At 52.7% G+C, this 25,718-nt stretch overlaps 1 protein-coding gene across 1 annotated transcript; it reads right to left on the bottom strand.

Annotated features, from left to right (window-relative positions):
• On the bottom strand, nt 1-20,594 carry Slc38a8 (solute carrier family 38 member 8). The gene is made up of 10 exons (XM_021171050.2): nt 20,397-20,594; nt 19,065-19,263; nt 15,284-15,416; nt 13,360-13,461; nt 11,453-11,510; nt 6,649-6,763; nt 5,206-5,353; nt 4,674-4,882; nt 1,933-1,984; nt 1-94 (listed from the first exon to the last, which is right to left on the bottom strand). Exons 1-10 carry the CDS (start codon nt 20,583-20,585, stop codon nt 1-3), a joined length of 1,299 nt encoding a protein of 432 aa, XP_021026709.1. The 5' UTR covers nt 20,586-20,594.
• Between the last annotated feature and the right edge of the window lie 5,124 nt (nt 20,595-25,718).

Genomic DNA, 25,718 nt, shown 5'->3' with positions numbered 1-25,718 from the left:
TCAGAGCAGCTCCACCACGGCCACCGCTGTGCTCTGCCCAAAGATGAAAGTGCCCACCAGCACGGAGAGGATGCCCCAGGCCTCCAGGCAGCACCTACAAAGCAACGCACCTGGGTTGTGTAGCTAGCAGTATCCACTGCTAGGTAGTGCTTGCGGGCCAGGCTTGTCACTGAGAGAGAGAGAGAATTCCCTGTGCTGGGGAGAGCTTTATGTCAACTTGATACAAGCTAAAATCATCTGTGAGGAGGCCACCACAATTTTCTCAATTGAGAAAATGCCTCCATAAGACCAGGCTGCAGGCAAACATGTTGGACATTTTCTTAATTGCTAGTTGATGGGAGAGGTTCTGGTCCGGTCCACTTTGGGTGGCTCCATCCCTAGGCTGGTGACCCTGGGTTCTATAAGAAAGTAAGCTGAGCAAGGCAGTAAGCAGTGCCCCTGCATGGCCTCTGCATCAGCTCCTGCCTTATCTGAGGTCCTGTCCTGACTTGTTTCAGGGATGGGATGGAAGTTTCACTTTTCTCTCCACATTGCTTTTGGTCACGATTCATCATGGTGACATCACTGTCACTCTGAGCAGGACATCCCCTTTCTCTTTTGTCAGAGGGACAACAAGAGGAATAACGTCCCTCCCTGCAATGCCTCAGCCTTCCTGGATACTTTATAAGAGAAAAGAAATGGGGCCGGGGAGGAACAGCTTTAAGCCCTCTTCCCTACAGCATGTCCTGGAACCGCTCATAAGTGAGGGAGATGTCCCAAACCCCGAGCCACACACAATCAGGAAAGCAGTCCGCTAGGGTATAGGACCAGAGACATCTGGGGCAAACTAGACCGACAGTCACTTAGAGAAAGAACCTCAACTGAGAAAATGTCTCCCTAAGATCCATAAGGCTGGGCTGGAGCAATGGTTCAGCGGTTAAGAACACTGGCTTCTCTTCCGAAGGTCCTGAGTTCAAATCCCAGCAACCACATATGTACTCATATGCATTAAATAAATAAATAAATAAATAAATAAATAAATAAATAAATAAATCTTTTCAGAAAAAAGATCCATAAGGCTGGAGGCAAGCCTGTAGGGCATTTTCTTAATTGGTGATCAATGGACCAGCAAGTAGCAGGGCCTCCAGAGACATCACTGTAGCATTAACTGGGGCCAGGAGGAACTGTCACCAGAGATGCACATCTCTGACTGAACAGCATTAGCACCCTCAGAAGCCCACAGGACACAAAGCCACTTGCCCACAGGTGGGAGGGAGGGCAGAGGACAGTTTCACAACACCATCTTGAAAGTCCAGGAATGATCTGTGGTGAACTTGGGACATGACAAGACTCCATAGTCTGCTCCAGGAGCAGCTAGTAGTGACAAGTCGTTAGCATAGAGAGGTCCAGAGCAAGTCCTGTCAGGACAAGAAGGGTCCAATCCATACCCGGTCCCCTGGAAAAACAGACCTTGGGCTCACCCGGACTAAAGAACGGAGTGTGAGCACAGGCCTGGAACAGGTACATCCATGGCTATGCAAGCCAGGGGCATCTGAAATGGGCTGAGTGGTACCGCACATTGCATGCTTATATAGGACCAGGGCCTTATCCAGCAGGGTCTTAGGGTCTACAGGTATGATCAAGTGCAGGATACTGGGGCCTGGGTTCATGGACAAGTGTCTTCCTAAGGGGTTGAGTGGGAGGGGTTTGAGGGGGCCACAACACAGCCCTGGCATTGGCTGATCTCAGGCTCGCCTGCAGAGCCCCCCAGGATACATTTGTACTACTAAATGCCCCCAGGCACAGTGGTGAAGGCTGGCTGCAGATCTGTGCTGTTCTCATGCAGGCCACACTCACCCCCTACAGTTCCCCAGGCCCCAGAGAACAAATCATTCAAGCTCCCAGCCCCTCCATACACCTGAGGTGCTACCCTCATCTTGTGGACACACTCACTTGACTCTTGGTCCCATGGGTTCCGTGTCCACAGCACAGATGAGACACAAACCTGCAAAGGAGGCATGAGATCACCTTGGCTCTCCCTTACTGAGCTGGGGGTGCAGAGAGCGGTCAGTGCCCCACAGTCCTCAGGTCCCCAATGGAAGGCTGGTACTTTGGAAAGATGGTATGGCCCCGTGGTTAGGGAGCCAGCTTGGAGCTAGTGAGGGCAGTGAGGGGCTCCAGCTAAACACCCCTGAAATGACTTGGCTGAACAGCATTGCCCCTCAGGCCCCTGCCTTCCAGGGGCAGGAACTTGGTTGGTACCCAGGCCTGGGATGCATCTGTAGAGCTGTAGCCCTGGTTCCTCTTTTCCTTTCTTTCAGATAGGGTCTTGCTACATAGTCCAGACTAGCCTGGGATTCTCCAAACCCATCTCAGCCTATCTGCTGGGATGACAGGCAAGGGCTGCTATTGCTCACTTCCTCCCTTCCCCCTCTCCTCTTCCACTTCTTCCACTTCTTTCTCTTCTTCCTCTTCTTCTTCCTCCTCCCCCTCCCCCTTTGTTTTTAGTATGTTTAGAGGTGGGGAGATAGCTCATTTGGTAATTAGAGGTGGGGGTACCTCATTTGCCACACAGGCATGAGGACTGTAGCTCAGCTCCCTAGAATTCAAACTCTGTCACTAAGGTGGCCTGCCTGCAAGCCAGGCACAAGGCTGGCATGGTGGCTAGGGCTAGCGGGAAGAGCTGAAATGACAAGCTTCAGGCTCAGCAAGTGCGTAGGGTAGAAAGCAATTGATGAAGACAGCTGATGTCAATCTGGGGCCTCTGCCTACACACACACACACACACACACACACACACACACGCATGTGCATTCATGCATACATTATGTGCAAAGGAGGTGGGGGCAGAAGTGTGGCACAGGCAGATTGATGGCAGTCTAGTCTCCAGGATGAGTTCCATGCCAATGAGAGACCCTGTCTGGATGCCTGAGGTACAATACCTCAGATTTTCTGCTGCCTCCAGCCCTTCCCCCACACACACATACATACATGCATGCATATATGCATATACACACATACATGCATGCATGCATGCATACATGAATGCATACACATATACACACATGCACACATACATATACATGCATATATACACATATACATATATACATACACACATACACAATCACACATATATACATACATACACAGATACACACATACACACACATACATACATACACACATACATATGCATATATATATACACACACACATATACACATACACACATCATACGCACATACATATATACATATGCATACACACATACACACATTCACATATATACATACACACTTAAATATACATACATATAACATACACACATACAAAATCACACACACATATACACATACACACATACATATGCATACACACATACATGCAAACACACGTACACACATAACACATAGACATACACACATATATACATATAAAAACATATAAACACATACACAGTTACACATACATACATGCACACACACACACAGAGTATAGTATATGTGGGACTGTGCATTAGCCATAGAGTGCCGGCCTAGTATGCATGCAGTCTTGGGTCCCACCTCCAGCACTGCATTAGTTCTGTTCAGCGTCAAAGCCTGCCGGTTCTGCCTGCCCCACAGAGCTGCTTTCACACTGACCTCCTCCCCTGCCCCCAGGCAGTTCATGTGGGTACAGGCAAGAGCTTGAGCTTTGAAAGGCTCCCTTGGGACCTGAGCCAGAATCAAAAGAGGTAGTAGCCTCAGACCAGGGAGTTGAAAGAGGCAGGCACCATGAAACCATCAAACTGTACCCCAAACCAGGGTGAACAGTGACAGTCTCCTACCTGGCATCCACTTGCAGACAGAAGAGCCACACCCGATGGTGTTATTACTGTTCCAGAGACAACCTGGGTTGGACATCTGACCATGATCCCCCAAGTTCAATATCTGCCCAGTCCAGATCTTCCCATAGCAGAATGGCATCATCTACACATGGAAGTCCTACTATGTGCTGCACACCTACTGTGTGCCTGGGGCCGTATTGCATGCTGAAGCCTGAAAGCTGCTCTGAAGCACTTCTCAGGCTTATCCCTGCTGGGTTTCCCACCTGGAAACACACGGGCTGTATCCTCTGGAACTTAGCACCTCGGCTCACGGGCACTGGGAAGGCTTCCTCAGAAAGCCTCACTGCAGATCATGCTACCTCATGTGAAGGCTGAGACTCCAAGGACTCTCTCCTGGAATGTCCTTTTGTATGGTGGGCCTTATGAGTTTCACACAGACAGTATTTAAAAATACTGTAGCGTCGGCTACAGACCAAGTAGCCTGTCCACTCTGCCATAGGCTGGGTGTGCCCCGGTGCCTGGCCTCTCTGTCTTCCCATTCGCGGGATGGGATGATACAGTACACCCATCTACTGCTGCGGATTGACTTAGCCAGGAAAGGCCTGGCCCATGCTTGGCTCAGTAACCCAGGCCCTCATCCCACAAGGGTCCCACCTCCAGATCCTGAAGAGCAGTGGTCCTCAACCTTCCTGATGCTGAGAGCCTTTAAGCTACTTCCTGTTGTGGCAACACTCCCCCAACCGTAAGATTATTTTTGTTACTACCTTACAATTGTAATCTTTCTGTCATGAATCAGAATGTTAATCGAGACCCACTGCTGCAACCCACGGCCTTGTGCTGGAGGCCAGAGGCAGCCTCCGTTCACCTGGGAAGATGAAGATGAAGAAGGAACTGACGCCACCAATGATGCTAATGATCTCGCTGAGGTCCGGCAGGAACAGAGCCATGGCGAGCGTCACCACCACCCACAGGAAGGTCAGAGGCAGCCGAACCCAAGGCCCTGAGGGGTCAGCCAGCACTGGAGGCCCCCGTGTGGCCCAGTAGCTCTTTTTCCAAAAGTCCTGCATCACAGACCTGTAGATACAAGGATACCAGTGCTCAGCCAGTGCCTATGGCTGCTGCTCTCTTGCCTTCCATGAGCACTGCACACCACAGGGTCTGTGCCATACCCAGCTGTGTAGTCCCCAGGGTCTGTAGATGAGGGTAGAGAAGCCAAGGTTCCTGGTCCAGTTCTGATGCTTAATCGCTGGGCAACACCTAAGCCTGCTGTGCCTGTGTCCTTCGCTCTGTCCATTGAAGGTGATCTCAGCCCCACGGTGCACACTCACACCCCCCCCCCCACACACACACACAGAAAACACAACCTATCGTGCACCAGGCTGGACAGACAGACTCACCTCCCCAGGAATAGCACAATGGGGTAGACAGTCACAATGGAGACCGCAAAGAGAACGCGTGCTACGATGATGGCTGTGTCATTGCCTGGGTAGGACATTAAGATATCAGCAGAAACTTCAGGCCCGAAGGTCAGGAAGCCATAAACCCCTGCAGGTGGGAAAGACAGGGCAGGCATCTGCAGTGAGAAGTTTCTCTCTCTCTCTCTCTCTCTCTCTCTCTCTCTCTCTCTCTCTCTCTCTCTCTCTCTTTCTCGCTCACTCTCTCTCTCTCTCTCTCTCTCACACACACACACACTCACACACACATACACACACACCACAATACCCTAAGGCTATCCTTTGGTATCGTTGGAAGGTTCTGGAAGGGTTCCTTATTCTGCATCCTAAATACTCCCACAGACTAGTTGGCTGCTGATGGCTGGGCCAGGGCTAAGACGAGGATCACTGACGAGACGCACCCAGAGCCCTGTGAAATAGAGTGTGGTCCCCGCGTCGCCTGGCTCCAGGCAATAGCAGCGGACAAAGCAGCTGGCAGCACATTCACCTTCCAGACGGGAAAACTAAAGCCTAGGCTACCCCTGATTCTCCACAGGCACACAGCTGGCAGGAGCAGAGGGCTAGCTCCTTCCCACAGCACCACAGTACTACGTGTCACCCAGGTCCCTTGCCCTGTCCTGGGACGTTACCTCTGGCCTAAGCACGTAGGTGTCTCTTGGGGGCCTATCTAGGAAATCCTGTGATCCTACCAACTCTGACACTAGGGACATCTGAAGGAGATGATGTAGCCACAGCCTTCAGAGCCTGGGGTGGCAGATGACAGATCCCCTTGCTGGCCAGGGAAGAGGTCCCTGTCACGTCACTCAGGTGACGGTAGGAGTCTAAGACTGCATAGCCGCTTCAGGCAGCCCAGAGCCTTCCAAGTCAGAGGCCCCCATAGATGAAAGCAGGGAAGGTCATCAGACACTAAAAGTCAGCCATACTGAGACCCGAGTCTGAATTCACACACGCTGTTGACCTTGGAACTCTCGTGGTCCCTCTCTGGGCCATGCTTTTATTACCTCTGAGGACCTCCGTCAACTCCACGAAGTTTGTGAGCACTCAGAGTCCGTGCATCTGTGCAAGCCACTTCCCAAATACAGCCACACCTCAGAACAGGACGGGAGGCGCCCCGCATGAGAACAGAGGCTTAGGGACACTCAGCATGTCTCGGGTCTCAGTTCTGCATATCTAACTGTGGAGACCTCGGAAAAGCCATGGAGGCTCCCTGGTCCTCAGTTTCCCCATCTGTAACCTTTTCCTACAGGAGACCAAGGACTATATGAGCAAAGCTGTTGACAGCCCAAAGCATTGTGCCCAGCCGGGATGGGCTCTCTAAGCCCTTTGCCCCATTTATTTCCATGGCCACTCCCTCCCCTCTGGGGCACCGCCCACCCCAGGCCCTACCTGTCAGCGTGTAGACAAGGCAGCAGGCCAGCAAGGACAGCACAGAAACCAGGGTCCAGTGGGAGAGGTTCTGGTTCCACATGCTGCAGTAGATGGAGACGGCGGCCTCATGACACTGGAAGACAGAACCTACAGCTCAGACCCTCCAGGGATGACCAGGGAGGTGCTACACCCCAAGTCGGGAAGTGCCTGAGTGTCCACAAACAGCATAGGCAAGTGTCAGGACACTCAACAAGTGGAGTATTAGACAGCTCTCAAAAGGACAACCTTGATTCCACCCCCACCCCCCACACCCCATTTCAGCGCAGAATTTCACAAAACAACACAAGGCTGAAGGAAAGATGTCAAGCAAGGGAGAGGCCTGAGGTTCACATCACAAGACAAATATCGACATCAGGGTCGGGGGTGGGGGGTCCTAGCATCAGTGGCGTTATTGGTGCTTGGAGAGGGGATCGCTCCTGCAATGAGGGCTGTCCTGTGTGTTGGAGGGTATTAAGCAGCAATCTCTGCCTAGACCGCTGGATTCCCATGTATGTTAAAAACCCAAAAATAAGCCGGGCCTGGTGGCACACGCCTTTAATCCCAGCACTCGGGAGGCAGAGGCAGGTGGATTTCTGAGTTCGAGGCCAGCCTGGTCTACAAAGTGAGTTCCAGGACAGCCAGGGCTACACAGAGAAACCCTGTCTCGAAAAACCAAAAAAAAAAAAACAAAAAAAAAACAAAAAAAAAAACCCAAAAATAGGGGCTGGAGAGATGGCTCAGTGGTTAAGGTCACTGACTGCTCTTCCGAAGGTCCTGAGTACAGATCCCAGCAACCACATGGTGGCTCACAGCCATCTGTAATGAGATCTGACGCCCTCTTCTGGTGTGTCTGAAGACAGCTACAGTGTACTTACATATAACAATAAATAAATCTGGGGCCAGAGTGAGCAGAGGTCCTGAGTTCGCATGGCTCACAAGCATCTATACAGCTACAGTATACTCATATACGTAAAAATAAATAAATAAATCTTAAAAAAAATAGACCCAGATGCTATCAGATCTCTCTGGGCACCATCAAGCTGCTGGGACCCCGAATCTGTAATAAATAACAGAGGCCAGATCAGCAGTGGGAGGAGTGGGTGTTAGGATGGAGACAATGGTGAGAGCCCTCTATGGAGGTTGTGTGGGAATACCCCACACTTGCGATTTACACACCAAACAGAAACAAGTTCTGAGTCACCAAGGTGGCTCAGACAGGAAGGAGCCTTCCGCCAAGTCTGTTGCCCTGAGTTGATTCCCAGAACCCACAAGTTGTCCTTTGATCTCTAAACCTTCATCATCACAGATAAGCACGCACACACAGTAATACACAAGCAAGTAAGATAATATCAACGTTATATGCTATATCATGATGATGTAGTCACAGCCATTGCAATTTGGCTCTCCTTATCTGGCCCAGCCCTGGCCCTGCTATCTCACAATCAGGCAAGGGACCCTAAGGAGCCTACGGGGTAGAAATGTAGGTCAGGATACATTCCTGTTATCTACCGTAGTCACACCCTTGCCCTCATCCCAGAGTTCTTTCCTCCCACATGGCCCCAGCCCTCACCATGAGCGCCCCTGGCTCTGTCTTTTTAGCCTTTATCAGCTGTAAAGTCACCACCCCCATCTCAGAACCATGCCTGGGGAACACACCAAGTCTCTTGACTCCACCGGAGGTCAAAGGCCAGCAAACGAGAGTCACCAGCTCCCAGGCCGGGTGTGATGGTGCACGCCTTTAATCCCAGCACTTGGAAGGCAGAGGGAGGAGGATTTCTGAGTTTGAGGCCAGCCTGGTCTACAAAGTGAGCTCCAGGACAGCCAGGGCTACACAGCGAAACCCTGTCTCAAAAAAAAAAAAAAAAAGTCACCAGCTCCACCAGCCCTTCCATAGGCCATGTTTGGTTCCTACTTGGTGTGAGGGGAAGGGCCACAGTGCTCCCAGGAGCACATGCACAGGGTGGCTGAACATAAGCCTTCTTCCTCCTGGCCCAACCCAAGGTACAGCACACTAACCCTGACCCACAAACCCTCACCGTCTGCCCTGGGCATCTTTGAGCCCCTGGGCACTGAGCAAGCTCAGCCAAGCAGTGGCGACTATGCCACATCCTTGGCTGATAGTGGTGGGCCTCAGGGTAACCTCTCCTCCAGGGTCCAGCCGCACAGCCAATGGACCCTGCAGGGCCATTTAACACCCCTGTCGCTCCTGCAGGGACCCTGTATCTTGGCCCTGTCATAGGTTCTGCTTTAGGGACCCAGTGCCTCAGCTCCATAGGCAGCAATGCAGCCAAACCCCCCAACACAGCATGGACCTGTTCGGAGTGCAGACACATCTGGGGACAGCAAGTACAGTCACACTCCCCAGACCTTAGTCAATGCACAGGAGAGGGGACACATGAACCAAACAGTGCGACAGCCTCAGTCCACACAATTGAATGTCACTTGGTTTCTAAAAGGGTGTCACACACCTTTAAACGCAGCGCTTGGGAGGCAGAGTCAGGAGGATCTCTGAGTGTGAGGCCAGCCTCATCTACAGAGCATGAGTTCCAGGACAGCCAGGGCAACACAGGGAAACACTGTGTTGGAAAACTAAAACCAACCAAAGAAACGGAAAAAAACAAAACCAAAAGAAATGAAGTGTGCAGTGACGTCCAAGTCCCAGATGACAAGAGGGAAGCACTGCACAGGGAGGGCCACAGGCCACCATGGCAGGAAGATGCTCAGACAGAGGACCCAAGCTGGGGTGGGGGTGGGGGTAGGAGGAGGAGGGGGAGGAGAAGGAGGAAAGATGAGGAGAGGAGGAAGAAAGATGAGGAGGAAGAGAAGGAAGAAGAGGCAGAGGAGGAGGAAGGAGAAGAGGGGAAAGAAGAGGAAGAAAAGGAAGAAAGAGAGGAGGAGGAGAAGTAGCATGAGGAGGAGGAGCAGCAGGAGTAGCAGGAGGAGGAGGAGCAGGAGGAGGAGGAGGTGGGCGGCACTATTCACGTTCCTCAGCCACACTTTAGAAGGGCCGCTGTATGAGGTGAACGACACCCAGTAAGTCTGTTTAAAACAAAACCAGGGGGTGCCAGGAAGCCAGGATGACCGGAGACAGAGTCTCCAGCCCTCTGTTTTCCAGGCCTTTGGTGGATCCAGTTCAGGCTGGGATGCAGGGTGCGCTGTTTCTAAAAGAGTTCAGAGGAAGGGTGCGCTTGAATCCTGTCAGGAGTTCTGACAGCCACGAGCGAGCGCTGCCGCCTTTATTTCCTCCCAGCCCAAGCTGCCTTCATCTTCCTGCATCTCCTCAGAACCCTGGATCTTTCATCCACCAATGGCCTGAGCCCCACCCCGACCCCACCCCCACACTGTCCTTCCTGCTCCCCAAGCACAGCAGCCCTGGAAACCTCAGCTTGGTTGCTAGGAGAACAGGAGGAGGGAGCTGAGGTCAAGGTGAGGTCTGTGAGCATTCGGAAGGGGGCTTCCGCAGGCCGACGACCACTCCATGTAGACCACACCCAGGCAACAGCCCAGAGAAAAGTCAGCCCCGTGCAGCGTTCAAAATATCAGGCGTGAGAGCTTCTCGAGAACTGGTCACCGAGCTGCAGAAGTGGCTGAGTCTGTTACAGGCTGAGAAATGGCCACGGTGCAGGGGCTTATCAAAAACAGTTCTGAAAGCAACTGAACGCTGGAGGACAAAACGGGAGGGGAAGGGCAGGAGGCACAAAGGTCTGGAGGCGACCCAACCAGATCCCTGTGTACTGTCCCTCACTCACCCTCTGCTGGGTTCTGTGGGAAAACTCTGCTAATTAAGGTGGAAGTCCACCATGATCGGATAGCCTCTAGGCTCCGTGCAATATGAGAGAGTCCCTTTTTTAGAAGGACTTCTTCTCTGACCTGGTCTGGGGAACTCTCAGCCCTCACATACGCCTCTACCTGGGGAATATCACGGAGCCTCAGTTAGATTACAGAACCAATTTCCTTTCTCCGGATAAAACCTGTTCAGCCCACACAAGAGATTCCTGAAATGCTTCCCCATGCTATGAGACATTCCACCTACCCTGAGCCCTCAGCCAATGATCTTTGCCCATCCTGGATGTCCCTAGTCTCAATCCCCCAGAACTTTATAAACCTTGAATCACACTGAGTAAAGTTGATCTGCCTCCTGATAGCTGGTCATTCATTCTACATACTACTCACAGGGCTTCCAAGTCCCCCTTCCTCCCACCCCCAAGCCCTGCTCCCTATTTCTGCTCCCACTGCCCCCGTGGACATAGACAAAATCAGCTCACAATTCCTAAGAGCAGGAGAGACCTAATGGGTTCTACACAGAATGGTGGCTTTGCTCCAGTTAATAGTCTACTAGCAATTCTGCCTGTCTGGTCCCCTGTCCTGTCACTTGGCCTCCTGTCTTCTTCCCATACTCTCAAGGCAGTCAAGCCTCAGGGTAGGCTCTTTTTTCTCTTTCTTCTGCAAGCATATGTGGGTGGCTCTGTCCCCAGGTCTGGTGGCAGTTCTGTGATCTCTCTTCAGAGAGAGGCATGTTCCAGATCCTGACCCTTCTCGGATTCCACATCCAACCAACGTGATACTGCTGATACTGGGGTGTGGGGGAGAAACTCAAGGACAGCTCACATCCCCTCTAAGTGGCCCAGATGTCCCAGATGCCCCGTAGACAAGGCTGAGCACTGAGACCAGCGCAAGCATTCAGACTTCTCCCCCTCACCCCCACTCAATTCCCCAGGGTCTGTGTGTAAGCGGTGCTCTCCCGAGAGCTCAGAAGCCTGAAAATGTCACCTTCCGGACGTACCTGGAATCCAAAGCAGATGGTAGGGAACACGCTAAGCACAGAGGTCCAGGGAGATGGGCTGTGAACAGACAGGGACAGATGTTCATTAAGGAGCTAGAAACAACCTTCTACTTCAGAGTGTCTGTTAGAAACGAAATGAGGGAAACACAACACAGCGTAGCTGTAGCCTGTCTTAAATGGCTGACTCTGTGAGCATGCCCCAGGGCCGGAAGGAAGCTGGTTCAGTGCGGCACTTTCTAAATGCATCTTTGTGGATACTTGGTGACGAGACACTGCCTGTGTATGTGGGGTTTGGGCAAGGCAGCGGCAAAACGGATCCCCAACTACCCACTAGAGGCTGTCTATTCCCATGATTGTGGATTCCTAGGGCACATGCAGCCCCTGGCCAGCACATCTCCCCAAATGCAAGGCTGGTGGGTCCTGTACCCAGAGAACATCTTCCCTCCTCTGGTTCCTGTCTGGTGGGCCCTATTTGCTAAACAGCTCTTCACTCCAGTCTCGGACACCCACAGGAATACACAGCAAGAGCAGCACGGACAGCAGCATTTTTGGCTGTGGAAGAGTTAACAGCCCCCCAAAATATCCCTGTCCAGATAGTATCCAGGACTCTGCAAACACACTCCCTGGGGCAAAAGGGACTTTGCAGATAAGGTTGGAGTTTAGGATGAGCGGCACCTTGGATCATGGAGGTGACCCCAGTGTGTCACACGAAACCACAGTGTGCAACCAGAGCCCCAGCCCAGCTGTGACAGGAGAGCCATCACATGGCTGCCTTCTGGGGAGAAAGGGCCACAGCCCCAGGTCTATGGGAACCTGCTGAAGGCAGGAAAAACAAGAGGCTCTCCCTGAGACTCCAGAAGCAATGGACCCACTCATACCATGGTCTGACTGAGCCTATGAACCGGATCTCTGATCCCAGCATTGTGATGGGAGATGAATATGCTTCAGGGATGAAGGAAACACTAACTGGTCGGGCTCCTTGGTTTGTAGGGACTTGAGGAAACCCACCTGTCTTAATACCCTACCCCACCCAGGTTCTTCCAACTCCTCCCCCCTCAGCATCACAGCTCCACAGAGCAACAGCACAGATACCAGCACCCAGTCTCCAATGATCTCCATACATCATCACAACTTTGCCTCCCTCTCTTGGCTCCCCCCTGAAACTGCAACCACACATGGCTGACCAGCCACTGAAAATGTCTCCAAGCCTTTTCTGGCTATGCCTCTACCTTTTCCTGGCTCTCAGGCTTCACCATCTGGATGGACAGGCATCCCCTGACTCCAGAGTCCCTGCATATAGTAGACCCTGGCCAGGACAACCATATCACCATGGGCTCAGATACAGGATGGACCCTGGTTCAATCATGAGTGAAAATTCCAAGAGTGGTGACTATATAGTTACATGCGCTGAGCTGTCCCTGACCCAAGAAGCAGCTGTCTACACACCCAGCATCTGACCACATCCTATCACCTGCAGAGGATGCTCCCCAGCCTGAGGCATCAGGTCTGGGCTGGCCCCTATTCCTGCACCTGACTCCCACAGTCCACTTGGCAATCCTTTTCAGGGATAAGGCATGCTCCATCCTGCTGTACCCAGAACACCAAGGGTGCCCCAGTTTACCATGGCAAAACCAACAGTCTTCAGAGCAGCTCTGAGCCCCCACATGACACCCTATCTCACTTTCAGCCCTAGTCAAGGCTGCTTAACAGCCTTAAGCCTGGGTACCTGTCAGCTTCCACATAGAGAGTGGCCAGGGGCCCCAGGCTGCTGTGGTCTTTGGTGCCTTTCTTTTTCCCCCTGAAGGAGAAACTGCCTTGGCTTTATCCTCAGCAAACCCCAGAGGATCCCATTTCCAGAATCTTATTCCCAGCCGAGAAGCAGAAAAAACTGTTTTCCCTAGACTCACCTCAGCAAAGGACGGGGCTGGCGTATGAGGCCCTGGGGCCACAGGTAGTACTGCACCGTGATGACCAGAGCAAGGTAGCAGGCAGCCAGAGTACCTAGGATGCTGGCACACATCGGGCAGAATCAGAGACCCCGCACCAGAGATACACAGCCAGTGCCCACACGGGCATCCCAGCTCTGCCCTGGCTAGCATGGAGTCAGGATGCTCTGTTCCTGAGCCACCATTCCCTCTCCATACGGAGAGCACCAGGAGGTGGCTGGGCAGTTGCTGCTCTGGTCCAGAGTGGTCCAGCATCCTTGGGGAGGGCAACTGGGATATCTCTTTTCAAGCCATCCAGTACCAGTCAGCTGCTGAGGTTTGACATACAAGTCAGGACATCCCCAGGCTTGACCCCAGGGGAGGGGAAGAAGAGCCTGGTAGTGCCCTGAGGGCCACAGGAGTCTTGTGGGCTGTAGGTGTGGAGGGACTGGGCTGTGAGGCTTCTGCTCTCAGAGTTACAAAGTCCATTGTTATTCACACACAAGGGAAAGGCAGTGAGCTTCAGTGAACTGGGACCAAGTTTGTTGTCATTAAGTCTTGGCTTTTCAGCAAGGCTCCTGGGAGCTTCAAGGTTAAAAATGTACTAAGATCCATGCCCATCTGACTGTATAACCTGAGAGGATGGCTGTGTGGGAAGCCTGCCTCAGTCAATGACAACATGTGCTGTTCCAATGGCATTTAATTCAGCTGCTAGAACACGCAGGAAAACGGATGGGTCTGTAAGACACAGTAAGGGAGCCGACCTAGACCCAGGCAGGCTGGCAAGCTCTACTGTTCCTTCCTTCTTATCTGAGTTCCAGAAGCCTTGATGGAGAAGGCAGTGGGCAAGCAAGCACACGGATATTAAAATGTAGGGGGTGATCCTGAGGTTAAAGGTTAAAACACAGATGGAGAGACAGGAGGGGGTAAAGAAAGGGTGTGGAATGCCTCCCACCAAAGCTAAGGACCAGTGAAAAATCCTTACAGAAGACGACCACCTTGTTCTTTTTGTTTTTGTTTTTAGATTTATTTATATGAGCACACTGTAGCTGTCTTCAGACCCACCAGAGAGGGCATCAGATCCCATTACACATGGTTGTGGGCCACTGTGTGGTTCATGGGAATTGAACTCAGGACCTTTGGAAGAACAATCAGTGCTCTTAGCTGCTGAGCCATCTCTCCAGCCCTGACAACTACCTTATAAACTAATTAATATATGTTAACATATAATTATAATTATATATATATATATTAAAGGCGTTTAAGCTGGGTGTGGTAGAATGTGCCTTTAATGCCAGCATTCAGGGGGCCCTTCCGCCAGACTTCTGCCCCCCTCTTGGGTCGTCCTGCTAGCTCAATTTTGCCCATGGCAGCCAGGAGTGCTCCAAGCTGGACACTGCCCATCCTAAAAGCCACACTGAGACCTGAGACCTGCCTTGAGGTCTCTGTGCCACACGCTGCAGGACATGGGGATGACTGTACACATGTAGGAGACTGTTGAAGAATAAAGGGAAATTATTGTTATTAATTACTTTGGTTTTTGGGGGTTTTGTTTTGTTTTGTTTTGTTTTGTTTTGTTTTGTTTTGTTTGAGACAGGGTTTCTCTGTGTAGCCCTGGTTGTCCTGGAACTTGCTCTGTAGACCAGGCTGGCCTTGAATGCAGAGATCCACCTGCCTCTGCCTCCTAAGTGCTGAGATTAAAGGCATGCGCCACCAGGCCCTGTGCTAAAATTATGTTTTAAAGAACCTGCCATTGGTATTTCTTGACTTATATATATTTTCTACTATGGGTACACAGAACCTGTAAAACTCTCATTTTTTTTTCTTAAACGGAAGCAAACCTTTATCTCTGACAGAGTACTGCCCATAGTCCGCCCTACCCAGAAGCCGCCGAGGTACCCCATACCTGGTGTACTTCTGGAGGGCGATTTCCCGAAGTGCTGACAGGGGAAAGATGACCAGCATGGAGATCAGGGGCAGGGTGAAGTTCTGGGCTGCATACCAAGGCTGTGGGGCGTCAGGCAGGAGGGAGTCACACACTGTTAAAGACAGGAATAGGAGCTAGGCTTGGACCCCACAGTAACTGCAGGGTACAGACACATGGGCTGGTGGCTAAGTCAGCCTGGAGTAAAGGGATCAGAAATGGGATGGCGTCCACCCCATGCCCCCTTGCAGGAAGGAACCCCATATTCCATGAAGTCACTCAACAAACACACACAGAGCTTCCTTCCCTGCCTTTGTGGCGCTGAGAATTGACCAAGACCCCTTTCAGTCTGGCTCAGAAGTACCCTGGGAAGAATGAGCCCCTCGGTTCTCTCTGCAGCTCTGTAGGGCTTGCTCCGTCACTGCCCACTCCAAAGCCAGGTGGCTGAGAACCGTAAATCTCGCCCACATTGTCAACTGGACAGTGAACCTTAGGGAGAGCTGGTCTGGGAGAGCCCTGGACAGCAGCAGCCCACTGCTAGTGTCTGCTGAAGACCCTAAAGCCTTTCCCTTGGGCTTCTGCCGCACCTCAGGGGTCCTCTTTTTTTTTTTTTTTTTTTTTTTTTTTTTGGTTTTTTGAGACAGGGTTTCTCTGTGTAGCTCTGGCTGTCCTGGAACTCACTTTGTAGACCAGGCTGGCCTCGAACTCAGAAATCCACCTGCCTCTGCCTCCCAAGTGCTGGGATTAAAGGCGTGCGCCACCACCGCCCGGCCTCAGGGGTCCTCTTACTAGCTCATCCTTGCTCATGGCAGCCATGAGTTCTTTAAGCTGGACGCTGCCCATCTGAAAAGCCACACTGAGACCTGCCACGACAAATTAGTGACAGAGCATGCCTGACTCAGGGGCAGGGAACAGCCTCTCAGCAAAAGCACCAGAGGGCCAGCAAGATGGCTAATGTGAACCAAGAGGGAAGGCAGATGGAGGAGGCAAGCAAGGGAGTGGCAGGCAGCCTGAGGGTGGAGTGACCGGGAGTCACAGGCAAGGTGACCACTGCACAGAGGCGAGGCTGGGGAGGGATGCACTGCTGTGAGTAAACCCTCTTCTGAGTTCATCAAAGGTAGCCTCACATAGAAATAACTGCCTTGGGAGAACAGCTCCCCCAGCTGGTGAGGTGAGGAAGGGTCCCACAGCCAGGTCACCCTGCAGAGTGAGGATCTTTTCATCCCTGTGCCATCAAGAGGAGGCAGGTTGGGACGGGTACACCGAGATGCTAAGTGGGCTTTAGAATGCCACATAGGGCGGGATGCCAACCCTTCACTCCCCCACCTCCTCCTGAGTTACCTGCAGCCAAGGAAACACCGCCCTCACATCAGTACCACGCCTCCTCCTCCATAAACCTGAACTGACTAGAGAGCCCGTGAGTCCTCAGCCAGTGGGGTCATTTGGGTACCTAACTCACATAGTGACTGTTCCTGTGCAATCAGACTGCTTTTAGCATCTTCTTCCCAAGAGTGTGGGATGTCAAGGACCGATACATCCCCAGTGATGGACCAGAAAGAGATGTAGTGCATGCTCGGTCAGTCCACCGAGACCCGGGGATGGCTCCTCTCTCAGTCAGGACTCTGGGCACAGTGTTGCATCCTGGAGACTCTGACTTCTCAACACAGCCTGGATCTGAGGCATGGGATGGGTTCCACTGCCAGTGTGTGACCTTTTTCTCACTGAAAGGTTCAGAGAGCCCATCCCCGACATCCTTGGGCATTGGACAGTGTCAGAGGTTCTAAAACCCCACAGCCAGGGAGGGGCCTCATCATGCAAAGGCAGGAGAGAAAGACACAACAACGCAGTCAACTACCACCTAACCCTAGCAACAGCTATATTCCAATTAAGCCTAAAGATTCCAATTAAAAGCCTGAGGTTGTCAAGATGGTAAAAAAAAAAAAAAAAAAAAAAAAAAAAAAAAAAAAGAAAGAAAGAAAGAAAGAAAGAAAACCCCACAAGACTCAGCCATATGCTGTTTACAAGGAGGTGTGTACAACCCCAAGCTGTAGCTGGCTTCAGAGAAGAATAGGAGGGCTGTCCATGGATGCTGATCTTGATGCGGATGAGTCTATTAATAGAGAGGGAGGCTTCATGGTAGAGATAAAGCAGAATATTTCATATTAATAAAAGATGTGTCTAATCACAGGGCTTCAAAAGCCTTGGAGCAGAGTCTGAAACTAAAGGGTGCGGTAGCAAGGGCGGAAGTCACAGCTGGAGGTTGGACACCGGGCTCTTAGATCAAGGGAAACTGAACAGGGCTTTTAAAAACTCAGGGGGGAAAAGAAGGGCTGGGGACGTGGCTTAGTGAATGGAGCAGGAGTCCTTGGATTCTATCCCCAGGAGTGCATGAACCAGGCACGGTGGCACATGCCTGTAATCACAGCTCTCGGGGCATAGGCATGGGGCTGGGGAGATGGCTCTGGGAAGGGATGTGCACTGCCCTCGCTTGGTCCAGTTTGGTTTCTAACATCTTCATCAGGTGGCTCCCATCTGCCTGTAACTCCAGCTCTGCGGAGGGGGGGGGGGGGGCAACACCTCTGGCCTCCGTAAACACTTATGCTCACATGCACATGCCCCCTCCCCTTGCCACACACACACCTCCACACACTCCATATTTAAAAAAAAACTGGGGCGGGGGGGGGGGGGGTGTTTCAAGACAGGGTTTCTCTGTGTAGCCCTGGCTGTCCTGGAACTCACTCTGTAGACCAGGCTGGCCTTGAACTCAGAAATCCACCTGCCTCTGCCTCCTAAATGCTGGAATTAAAGGTGTGTGCCACCACGCCTGGCTCCACCTCTTTTTAAAAAAAATATCTTTTAGCCAGGCAGTGGTGGCGCACGCCTTTAATCCCAGCACTTAGGAGGCAGAGGCAGGCGGATTTCTGAGTTCAAGGCCAGCCTGGTCTACAGAGTGAGTTCCAGGACAGCCAGGGCTACACAGAGAAACCCTGTCTCGAAAAACCAAAAAAAATAAAAAATAAAAAATAAAAATAAAAAGAGGTGGAACAGGGGATTAGGAGCTAAGGTTATCCTATGTAGTGAGCTCAGTTCTAGTCCAGCCTGGGCTACATGAAACCCTTTTTCAAAACAGAACGACATGGAACATTCACCAAGCCTGGCCAGAACTGGATCACAAGTTAGTCTCAAGCCTCTCTGAATCTCTTAATTGTGTAAGAGGATAGTCTCGCCGCCGGTGACGTAGTTAAGACAGGAGCTGGAGGACCTGAACAACCAATAAATGGAAAGGATGGTGCAGACAACCTGTGAGTCAGGGCGGAAGGCACAGCAAGTTCCTAAGCCCACGCCTGTCGTGGTGTAAACAGGAGGTAGATAGACGGACCGGGGCAGCTACTGCCAGTTTAGAGGAGAAGGCTCAGTAGAGGACCAGGGGCTATGATCATGTGTCTTTGCCACGCCCAAATCAAAGGTGCTACTGGGAAGCTCTCAGGAGAGTCTTTTGGCACTTGACTTAGTTTTTCCTTCTGTGAAATGGGCTGTCTCCATGAGCCATACCATCTGCAGCCATTGTCTCTCTCACATCCTCATCCCTGCTCCCTCCCTAACCATGTTATGTCCTCAGGTGAGGCCATGCCTCTACTGCCCCCTTGGTTGTTTGTCAGTCCTTCAATTACCCACTGGTCCTGTTCATCAGCTGCCTCCCCCCCCCCCCAGTCATTTCAGGTCTTGCACCCCGGATTATCCCAATGCCAGGAAAGGAACTCACACTTCTCCAGCTGGTCCCCGATCACTCTGAGGAAAGCCACAGAGATCATGAGCAGGTTGGTCAGGAAGCAGATCTCACACAGCTTCCCCATGGCGGGGCCACATAGCTCCCGGACCACACCCTGGTAGGTGGTCTGGCCACTGACAGATGCTGCGTAGCCCAGGATGACCAGGCCGCTGATCAGGAAGACCAAAGATACCTGCAGAGGGGACCATGGGCCTGCACATCAGAGGCGTAACTCAGGCCAGTGGCCCAAGAGTGCCCTCCATGAAGGTTCTGCAAAGGGCTGTGCCTGAGCTCTGCCCAAGAGCTTCAGCAGAGGGAGGCGCCACCAGCTGTTCTGAGTTGGGGAACCTGACAGCTCTGTCCCATGGGACAGAAGAAATTTCACAAAGCCAGGGAGTTGAAACGCTCTCCTGTTCTCTTGAGAGGCAAGGCTAGGCATGTGGGGGCAGAACAAGAACATCTGGCTCAGAACCTCAGGCCAGACTGTGTGGTGTGAAACCCTGCTGTTTGGCCTATGCAATGATGACAGGCCCACCTACACACCTCCCTACCTCTCATGGGTGCTGGGGTCTGGTGCACTCAGGTTGAAGGCTCTGGGTGAGTTGTCTGTGAGAAGGGCGGGGTTGGTGGTTTGTGTGGGTGGGGCTCTTTATTGGGCCGTCCAGGGCTCTCTCCATCATTTATTATGAACAATTTTCACACATACATTGAGTTAGACTACTGCCCCGAACCCACAATTCATCCCAGACCCCACAAACAGGCTCCTGTGCTCTCTTTCCTGTCTGCCTTGCCCAGACACTCTCGGCAGCCAGGGTACATGAGTGGCCCACAGGGAATTGCTAATTTCCCAGGATGCTTTGGGGGCCCACTGTTGAGAGCTCAGAATCCTATACACCCCTCCCTCAAGAGCTAAACGTAGAAGGGCCTCTGCTGCCTCAGGACATCTGTCCCAAGACGAGCCCCTTGGAACACAGTCCCACCTCACCCCTGGAAGTTCCACATCTAATACTGCTCTGGTCCTGAGTCAGGAGGTACAACCGTGTGCACCTACAGCTTGTGGCCTTTTTCTTGGTGATCCTTCAGGGCGTGCATGATGGCTCTTATCCTATCCCTAAGAGCCCGTGGAGATTGGTAGACAGTTCTTGCATGTAACCCACTTAAAGTGGGACATGCCTCCCAGGTAATGAGGCTCAGGAATAAGATCCTACGCTAGCACACACAGGACAGCCAGCTCTGCAGAAGCAAGGATAAGGATCCTACCAGGGAGAGCCAGAGCCATCTCCCACCTGCCCCCCTCCCCCACGCCCTGACACCTCTGTGACTCACCAGGGCCACCAGGAAGGTGGGCAGCATGCCTCCTGCCTTGTAGAAGGCCCAGGGGAAGTTGAGCAGGCCGGCGCCCAGAGCGGACTTCAGGAGGATGAACACGGCGCCCAGTGAGGACAGAGAGGGATGGGTGGCAGCAGGGAGGGGCTTCTCCAGGGGGCCTCTGCTCCCTCTGGGCTGCCCTTCCATGGCTGGGGCAGCAGAGAGGGAGGGCTAGCATCGGACCTTCCTTTCTGATCCTTTAAACTCAAAGTCTCAAGATCAGCATGAGACAGGCCAACAATGGTACTCCTCACTCCCCCAACCCCCATCCTCTTCCAAAGCCAGCCATGCTCATCCACACCCGGCCCTGTGACTTTCGCTTCGTCTCTCTCCTGTCCTGCCTCTCACCCGCGACCTTATTTCTCCTTCCCATTTCCATCTGAAGCCCTGGCTTCCTCTCCTGGTGGAGAGTTTCTCCCCAGCTCTCCCACCCACAACTGTGCTTCCAAATTCAGCTCCCACAGCGTCCCGAGCCCTACTCCTTACCAAACCCAGGAAGGTGCCCCACAGGCCCTGGGCCAGCAGATTCAAATTTAGGCTTCCTCTTAGTGCTTCGGCCACACTGCTGCAGTCATGAGAGGCAGGTAGAGGGAGAGTCTTCCTCCACAGGTCTGGGCTCCTGAGACTTTCATTAGGGGGCCCTAGGGGCATTTGTTGGGTTTAAGATCCAAGTCTGAGGGACAAAGACAGACAAGGCCACCTGTCCCAAGAGCTTGCAATTTGGGGGGGTGGGGGGAGATTTGACCTAATCAGGATGTCTTTATTCCTGTGATCGGCAAAAGCCCCTCCTTGGGGTGTGGCTTTCTCAGCTGCTCAGTGAGCAGAGCTCAACTGGGATCAATCTAGGCCCCCAGAAACCGACCCCACCCACCGCAGACCCCGGCGTCAGTTTCTTCAGAGCCCCTGGTCTTGGGGAGGGTCATGGAAGAAGGCTAAGTCAACTATCATTACTGGCTGTCACTGGTAGGCAGTATGTTTCTCTGAAGCCCACCTGTGGAAGGACCCCTGGTGGGTCCTCTCACTCCCTGCCTCTCACAGGGCCAGTGGTGGGGGCTCCTCAAACCAACCCCATGCCTCAGCTGTGCCTGGGACCTTGTTGAAAGGTGGGCTGATTGCCTGCCCGTTGGGGTAGCCCAAGGTTCTTGATTGCTAACAAGCTCCAGGCAGGAGCCACACTGCGTAGAAACCTGGATGCTCTCTGAAGCAGTGTGCGGCTGCCAAGTTGGCAGAAGCCAAACCCCTGTGCTGGAAGATGCACGTCAAGATGTCAGGATCAACCTGGCATTTTCATCGGCCTGTTGCCGGAAAGCTGACCTCAACTCGCTTCTTGGGAATCCCCTGGAGGACTCCTGCAGAGTGGTAGCTGGTCCATCCCTGGAATTTCTGCTTCGGTGGGCCTGGGATGGGGACTGAGAACCTGCCTGTCTCATGTTTTTTCTGCCTGCTGGCCCAGGGACCCTGCTGAGAAGGGCTTTCAATCAAACATGCCCAGAGCCCTACCCCATCCAATCAGAGTGCCAGGGACACCCCCAGAGTGCCGTTTCCTCCTGCGTTTCTAGCACCTCCACCCTCGCTTGGTGACCTTCTTGAGGCTCCACAGCTGGGGCTCGCTAAATGCCCAACAGGACCTCAGCATGGATGCCTGAGAAGACTGCGATTCCACCGGGCCCCTGCCCTGTGCTGACACGAGGCAGCACACGAAGTAGAGAGAGCACAGGAAGGAAGGAAGGGAGGGAGGGAAGGAGGGATGGACTCCAGAAAGAACAGGAAAGCCACTTTCACAGGTCTCCTCCTTATGAAAGCTCCTAGCTAAATCCCACAAGCTTGGTGACTTGAAACATCAGGGATCTCTCTCTCTCTCTCTCTCTCTCTCTCTCTCTCTCTCTCTCTCTCTCTCGACCCAGGTCTGAGGTCAGTCTGTGACAGGGCTGTCGTCCCTTCCGAAGGGTCTGGGGGAATGTTTCCTCTGGCCTCCACGTGGGTTTTCACACACTGGCCTGGAGCCTGGTGTTCCCTGGCCCTGCTGAGCTGCGTAAGGCCTTTCAACTCCATGTCCTCCTCACTAGAGTGAGGCTATGAAATCTGGGCCAGGTAGAGATGGATGCTACAGGAGGAGGAGTGGGAAGTAGGGCAGGGAGAGGGATGGGCCACACACAATAGCACTGAGGTGACCCTGTGCACACCTTCCAGGAGCCAGGAGGCTCAACGCCCCACCTCTACCGACACTAATGGGCTCCCAAGGAAAAAGATGAAAAGTGCTTGGCCAGTTAGTGGCTAAAGCTTTGTACTCCTTAATCAGGCTCAGGGGCTCAGGGTACTCCCTGGTCCCTGCCCAGGGTCCCTCATTAGCTGCCCATTAGTGTGCATGACTTAGAAATTGGCCACCGGGCTGTAAAATTCCATGATCTCTTAATTCTTTGGGGCTTTGATATCCACCCCCTGCCGCCCTCCCAGAGTGGTGTGACCTTTCCCAAGCTGTGGAGGGGGGCACCCTGCCGGGCTCCATCTGTAGCTAGGGGAGGGTGGGAGGCCACCCTCTCTCTGCTCAGCCCATGGCAGCCAGGCCCACAGCACAGGGAGGAGAAGGCAGGCACCCTGGGGATCCTGCAGGTGGTGGCTCACACACAGGGCACTTGGTCTGCAGCACCCATGCCTTCATGCCATCCCCCTTCATTCTGCTGGCTGTGCACCTGTCCCATCAGGGGCTCCCCCACCAAGTATATGATGGGGACTCTCACTGATGCTTAGAAAGTTCTGGATCATCGGAGTAGCTTGTGGGCATGGCCACCTTATTGGCACTGGGTCTTTGGCTTGACCACCTGTGAAAAGTGTCTCCTGACTGTAGTCATTCATGACTAGCAAGGGAGAGACAACATTGTTAGTAGTCAGTGCTGAAAGCAGAGCGCAGGTCACATGACATCACCAAGCCCCCCCCCCCCCAGAATTTTTTATACCTCAGCCTCATAGGGAGTCTCTAGAAGCTGCCAGTGCCAGTCCATCAGCACCCCAGGCTACACTGGTTTGATACAGGGCTCCTAACAGCTATCTATGAAAGCCTGATGGGTTGAAAAGGAGGCACGCTACCATGCTGAGGAGTGTGGCTTCCTGGGGCCCCACAGCCTGCAGAGGCGACCCAGTGAATGCTGGTGCCACAGAACTAGGGCTCAGTATCCATGGCAGGTCCCTTAGGCTTTAAGTGGCAGCTCACAGGGATCCTTTGGTAAACACATGACACTTTAGGTAATCTAAAAACCAGTGTGGCTGGCTGATGAGGGCACACAAACAAGGGCACACAAATGGCTCCATCCTAACCTGCAGTCTTTTTTTTTTTTTTTTTTTGGTTTTTCGAGACAGGGTTTCTCTGTGTAGCCCTGGCTGTCCTGGCACTCACTTTGTAGACCAGGCTGGCCTCGAACTCAGAAATCCGCCTGCCTCTGCCTCCCGAGTGCTGGGATTAAAGGCATGCGCCACCACGCCCGGCCTAACCTGCAGTCTGTGATACGACTGCACAGGGCCGGAGGGGTCTGCAGATAAGACTCTTGAAATGGAGAGGTGGCTTGGAGTAGTCATGTGACCACAGCAGGAGCCCCTCACGAAGGTCAGGCCTGCTGAAATCCACTTAGATGGGGTCATATGACCCTTGTCTGAGATGCTAGCACTCGCTTCTTCCTGCAGGGGCAGAGAGTGGGCAAAGGGTTGACTGGGGCAACTTTGGGGTTCAACACCCATGCTGGGGTGGGAGTCTTGGAGTCACCCATGTTCCCGTAACAAACTCCAATAAGCTCATGGTTCAACAAGCCCTTGGTGTCCTACCCAGGGCACACGGGTGGTTTTGTGTCTCTTCACTGACATTCACTTGTAACAGGTGTCCTTTAAGAGTGCAGGAGGTCAGACATCATCAAGGACAGAAAGAAGGGCCTGGGACAGGAAGGCAGCATGTCTGGGAGATGAGAGCAGGCCATGAGCCAAAGATGTGTGGCAGCCACTGGAGGTAAGACAGGCAGGAGATGGTCCCCTAGGAGCCTCCTCAGCGTCCCTGCCACTCAGCCAATCTCCAGAGCTAACATCAGGGAACAAATAGTTGTTTGCAGATCTCTAATCAGGTCATTTGCCCTGATCCTTGAGAAGTGTGAGCAGCCTTAAGCTGGGCAAGGGCTGAGTCTGTGGTTTCCATCCCTCCTGGGTCCTCTTGTCCCCTCCCCTATCACGGGGCTGCTTCTGCAGGTAGTCAGGACTCCTGTCTAAAGAAAGAGGGGGGAGAGGCGGGTGAACTTAAGGAGGTTCAAGGATGTCTTCTTAAATCCACTGTTAAGTTTAGCATCCTCTTGTCAATAGTGTGTCCAGGGAGAAACCTGAAGGCTAGGTTAACCAAGCAGCCTGGGGCAGGTCACAGGGTATAGAGCTAAAGCCTCGGCCAAGCCTTGACCCAATCACAAGGATTCCCCCGGGGAGGTCTATGTAAGCCCATGAAAGGAAGGGGGATGGGATGGAGAGGGCCGTAATCACCACCGTGTTAACCATGCTGAGTGCACCTTGGGGGCTTAGGTAGATTCCTAGTACAGTGCCACCGTTACCACTAATTCCTGAGCATTTTCAACATCAGCTCCCTTCCTCTCTCTCCCCAGCACCCTTCTCCTCCAGCCCTGGCAACAGCTAATCTGCTTTGTCTCCATGGATCTGTCTGTTCTGGCAATTCCACCCCATGCAGTCACAGGACACGCAGCTTTTCTTATCTCACCGCATGTGGTTAAGGTTCATCACGCTGTAGCATCCTTCCAGACGAGTTTGCCATCTCCCTCCACCATCAGCACATCACGGCCTCTGCAACTCGGCTCTCCACTGATTCAGATCCTTCCGGATAGGTTAGGTCGACGGGGGCGAGACCCTAGAAACCTGTGTTTCTAGGCTACCCCTCTGTGCTCCCTAGGCACAGTGAATGAAAGCATCATCCTTAGGACGATGCATTATTAGGATGCATTACAGGGAGTGTCTGGGGGAAAAATGGACAACTCCCTACAATGTGTAGCTCAGCACATCAAGGGCCCAGCCTGCCTCACCTCTGTGGGTTTCCTTGCTCTGGTCAAATCAGCCCAACCAGAGGACAGCCCAGTACTGCCGGATGTTAAGCAACCTCCCGCTTGCTGGTGCTCAGGGGTGAACACTTGGCAGGTCCAGTCTAAGTTGCTGTGGAGCTGGCCCACCCCCAAGACCCATCTTCAGCTTCTGAAGGTTCAAGAGTCATCGCTGTCTGTATGCGTCCAGCATATAGACCAAGCTGCA

This window comes from Mus caroli, unplaced genomic scaffold, assembly GCF_978045245.1.
Source record: "Mus caroli unplaced genomic scaffold, Mus_caroli_1 scaffold_10, whole genome shotgun sequence".
NCBI lineage: Eukaryota > Metazoa > Chordata > Mammalia > Rodentia > Muridae > Mus > Mus caroli.
The sequence above is the reverse complement of the archived record's forward strand: the minus strand, read 5'-3'. Positions and strand labels throughout refer to the sequence as shown.

Coding starts and splice junctions, on each gene's coding strand:
- Slc38a8 (XM_021171050.2), bottom strand. CDS start 20,585: ATGGAAGGGCAGCCCAGAGGGAGCAGAGGCCCCCTGGAGAAGCCCCTC. Junction 13,462..15,283: donor GCCCTCCAGAAGTACACCAG/GTATGGGGTACC, acceptor GATGTGTGCCAG/CATCCTAGGTACTCTGGCTG. Junction 95..1,932: donor CCCATGGGACCAAGAGTCAA/GTGAGTGTGTCC, acceptor GTTGCTTTGTAG/GTGCTGCCTGGAGGCCTGGG.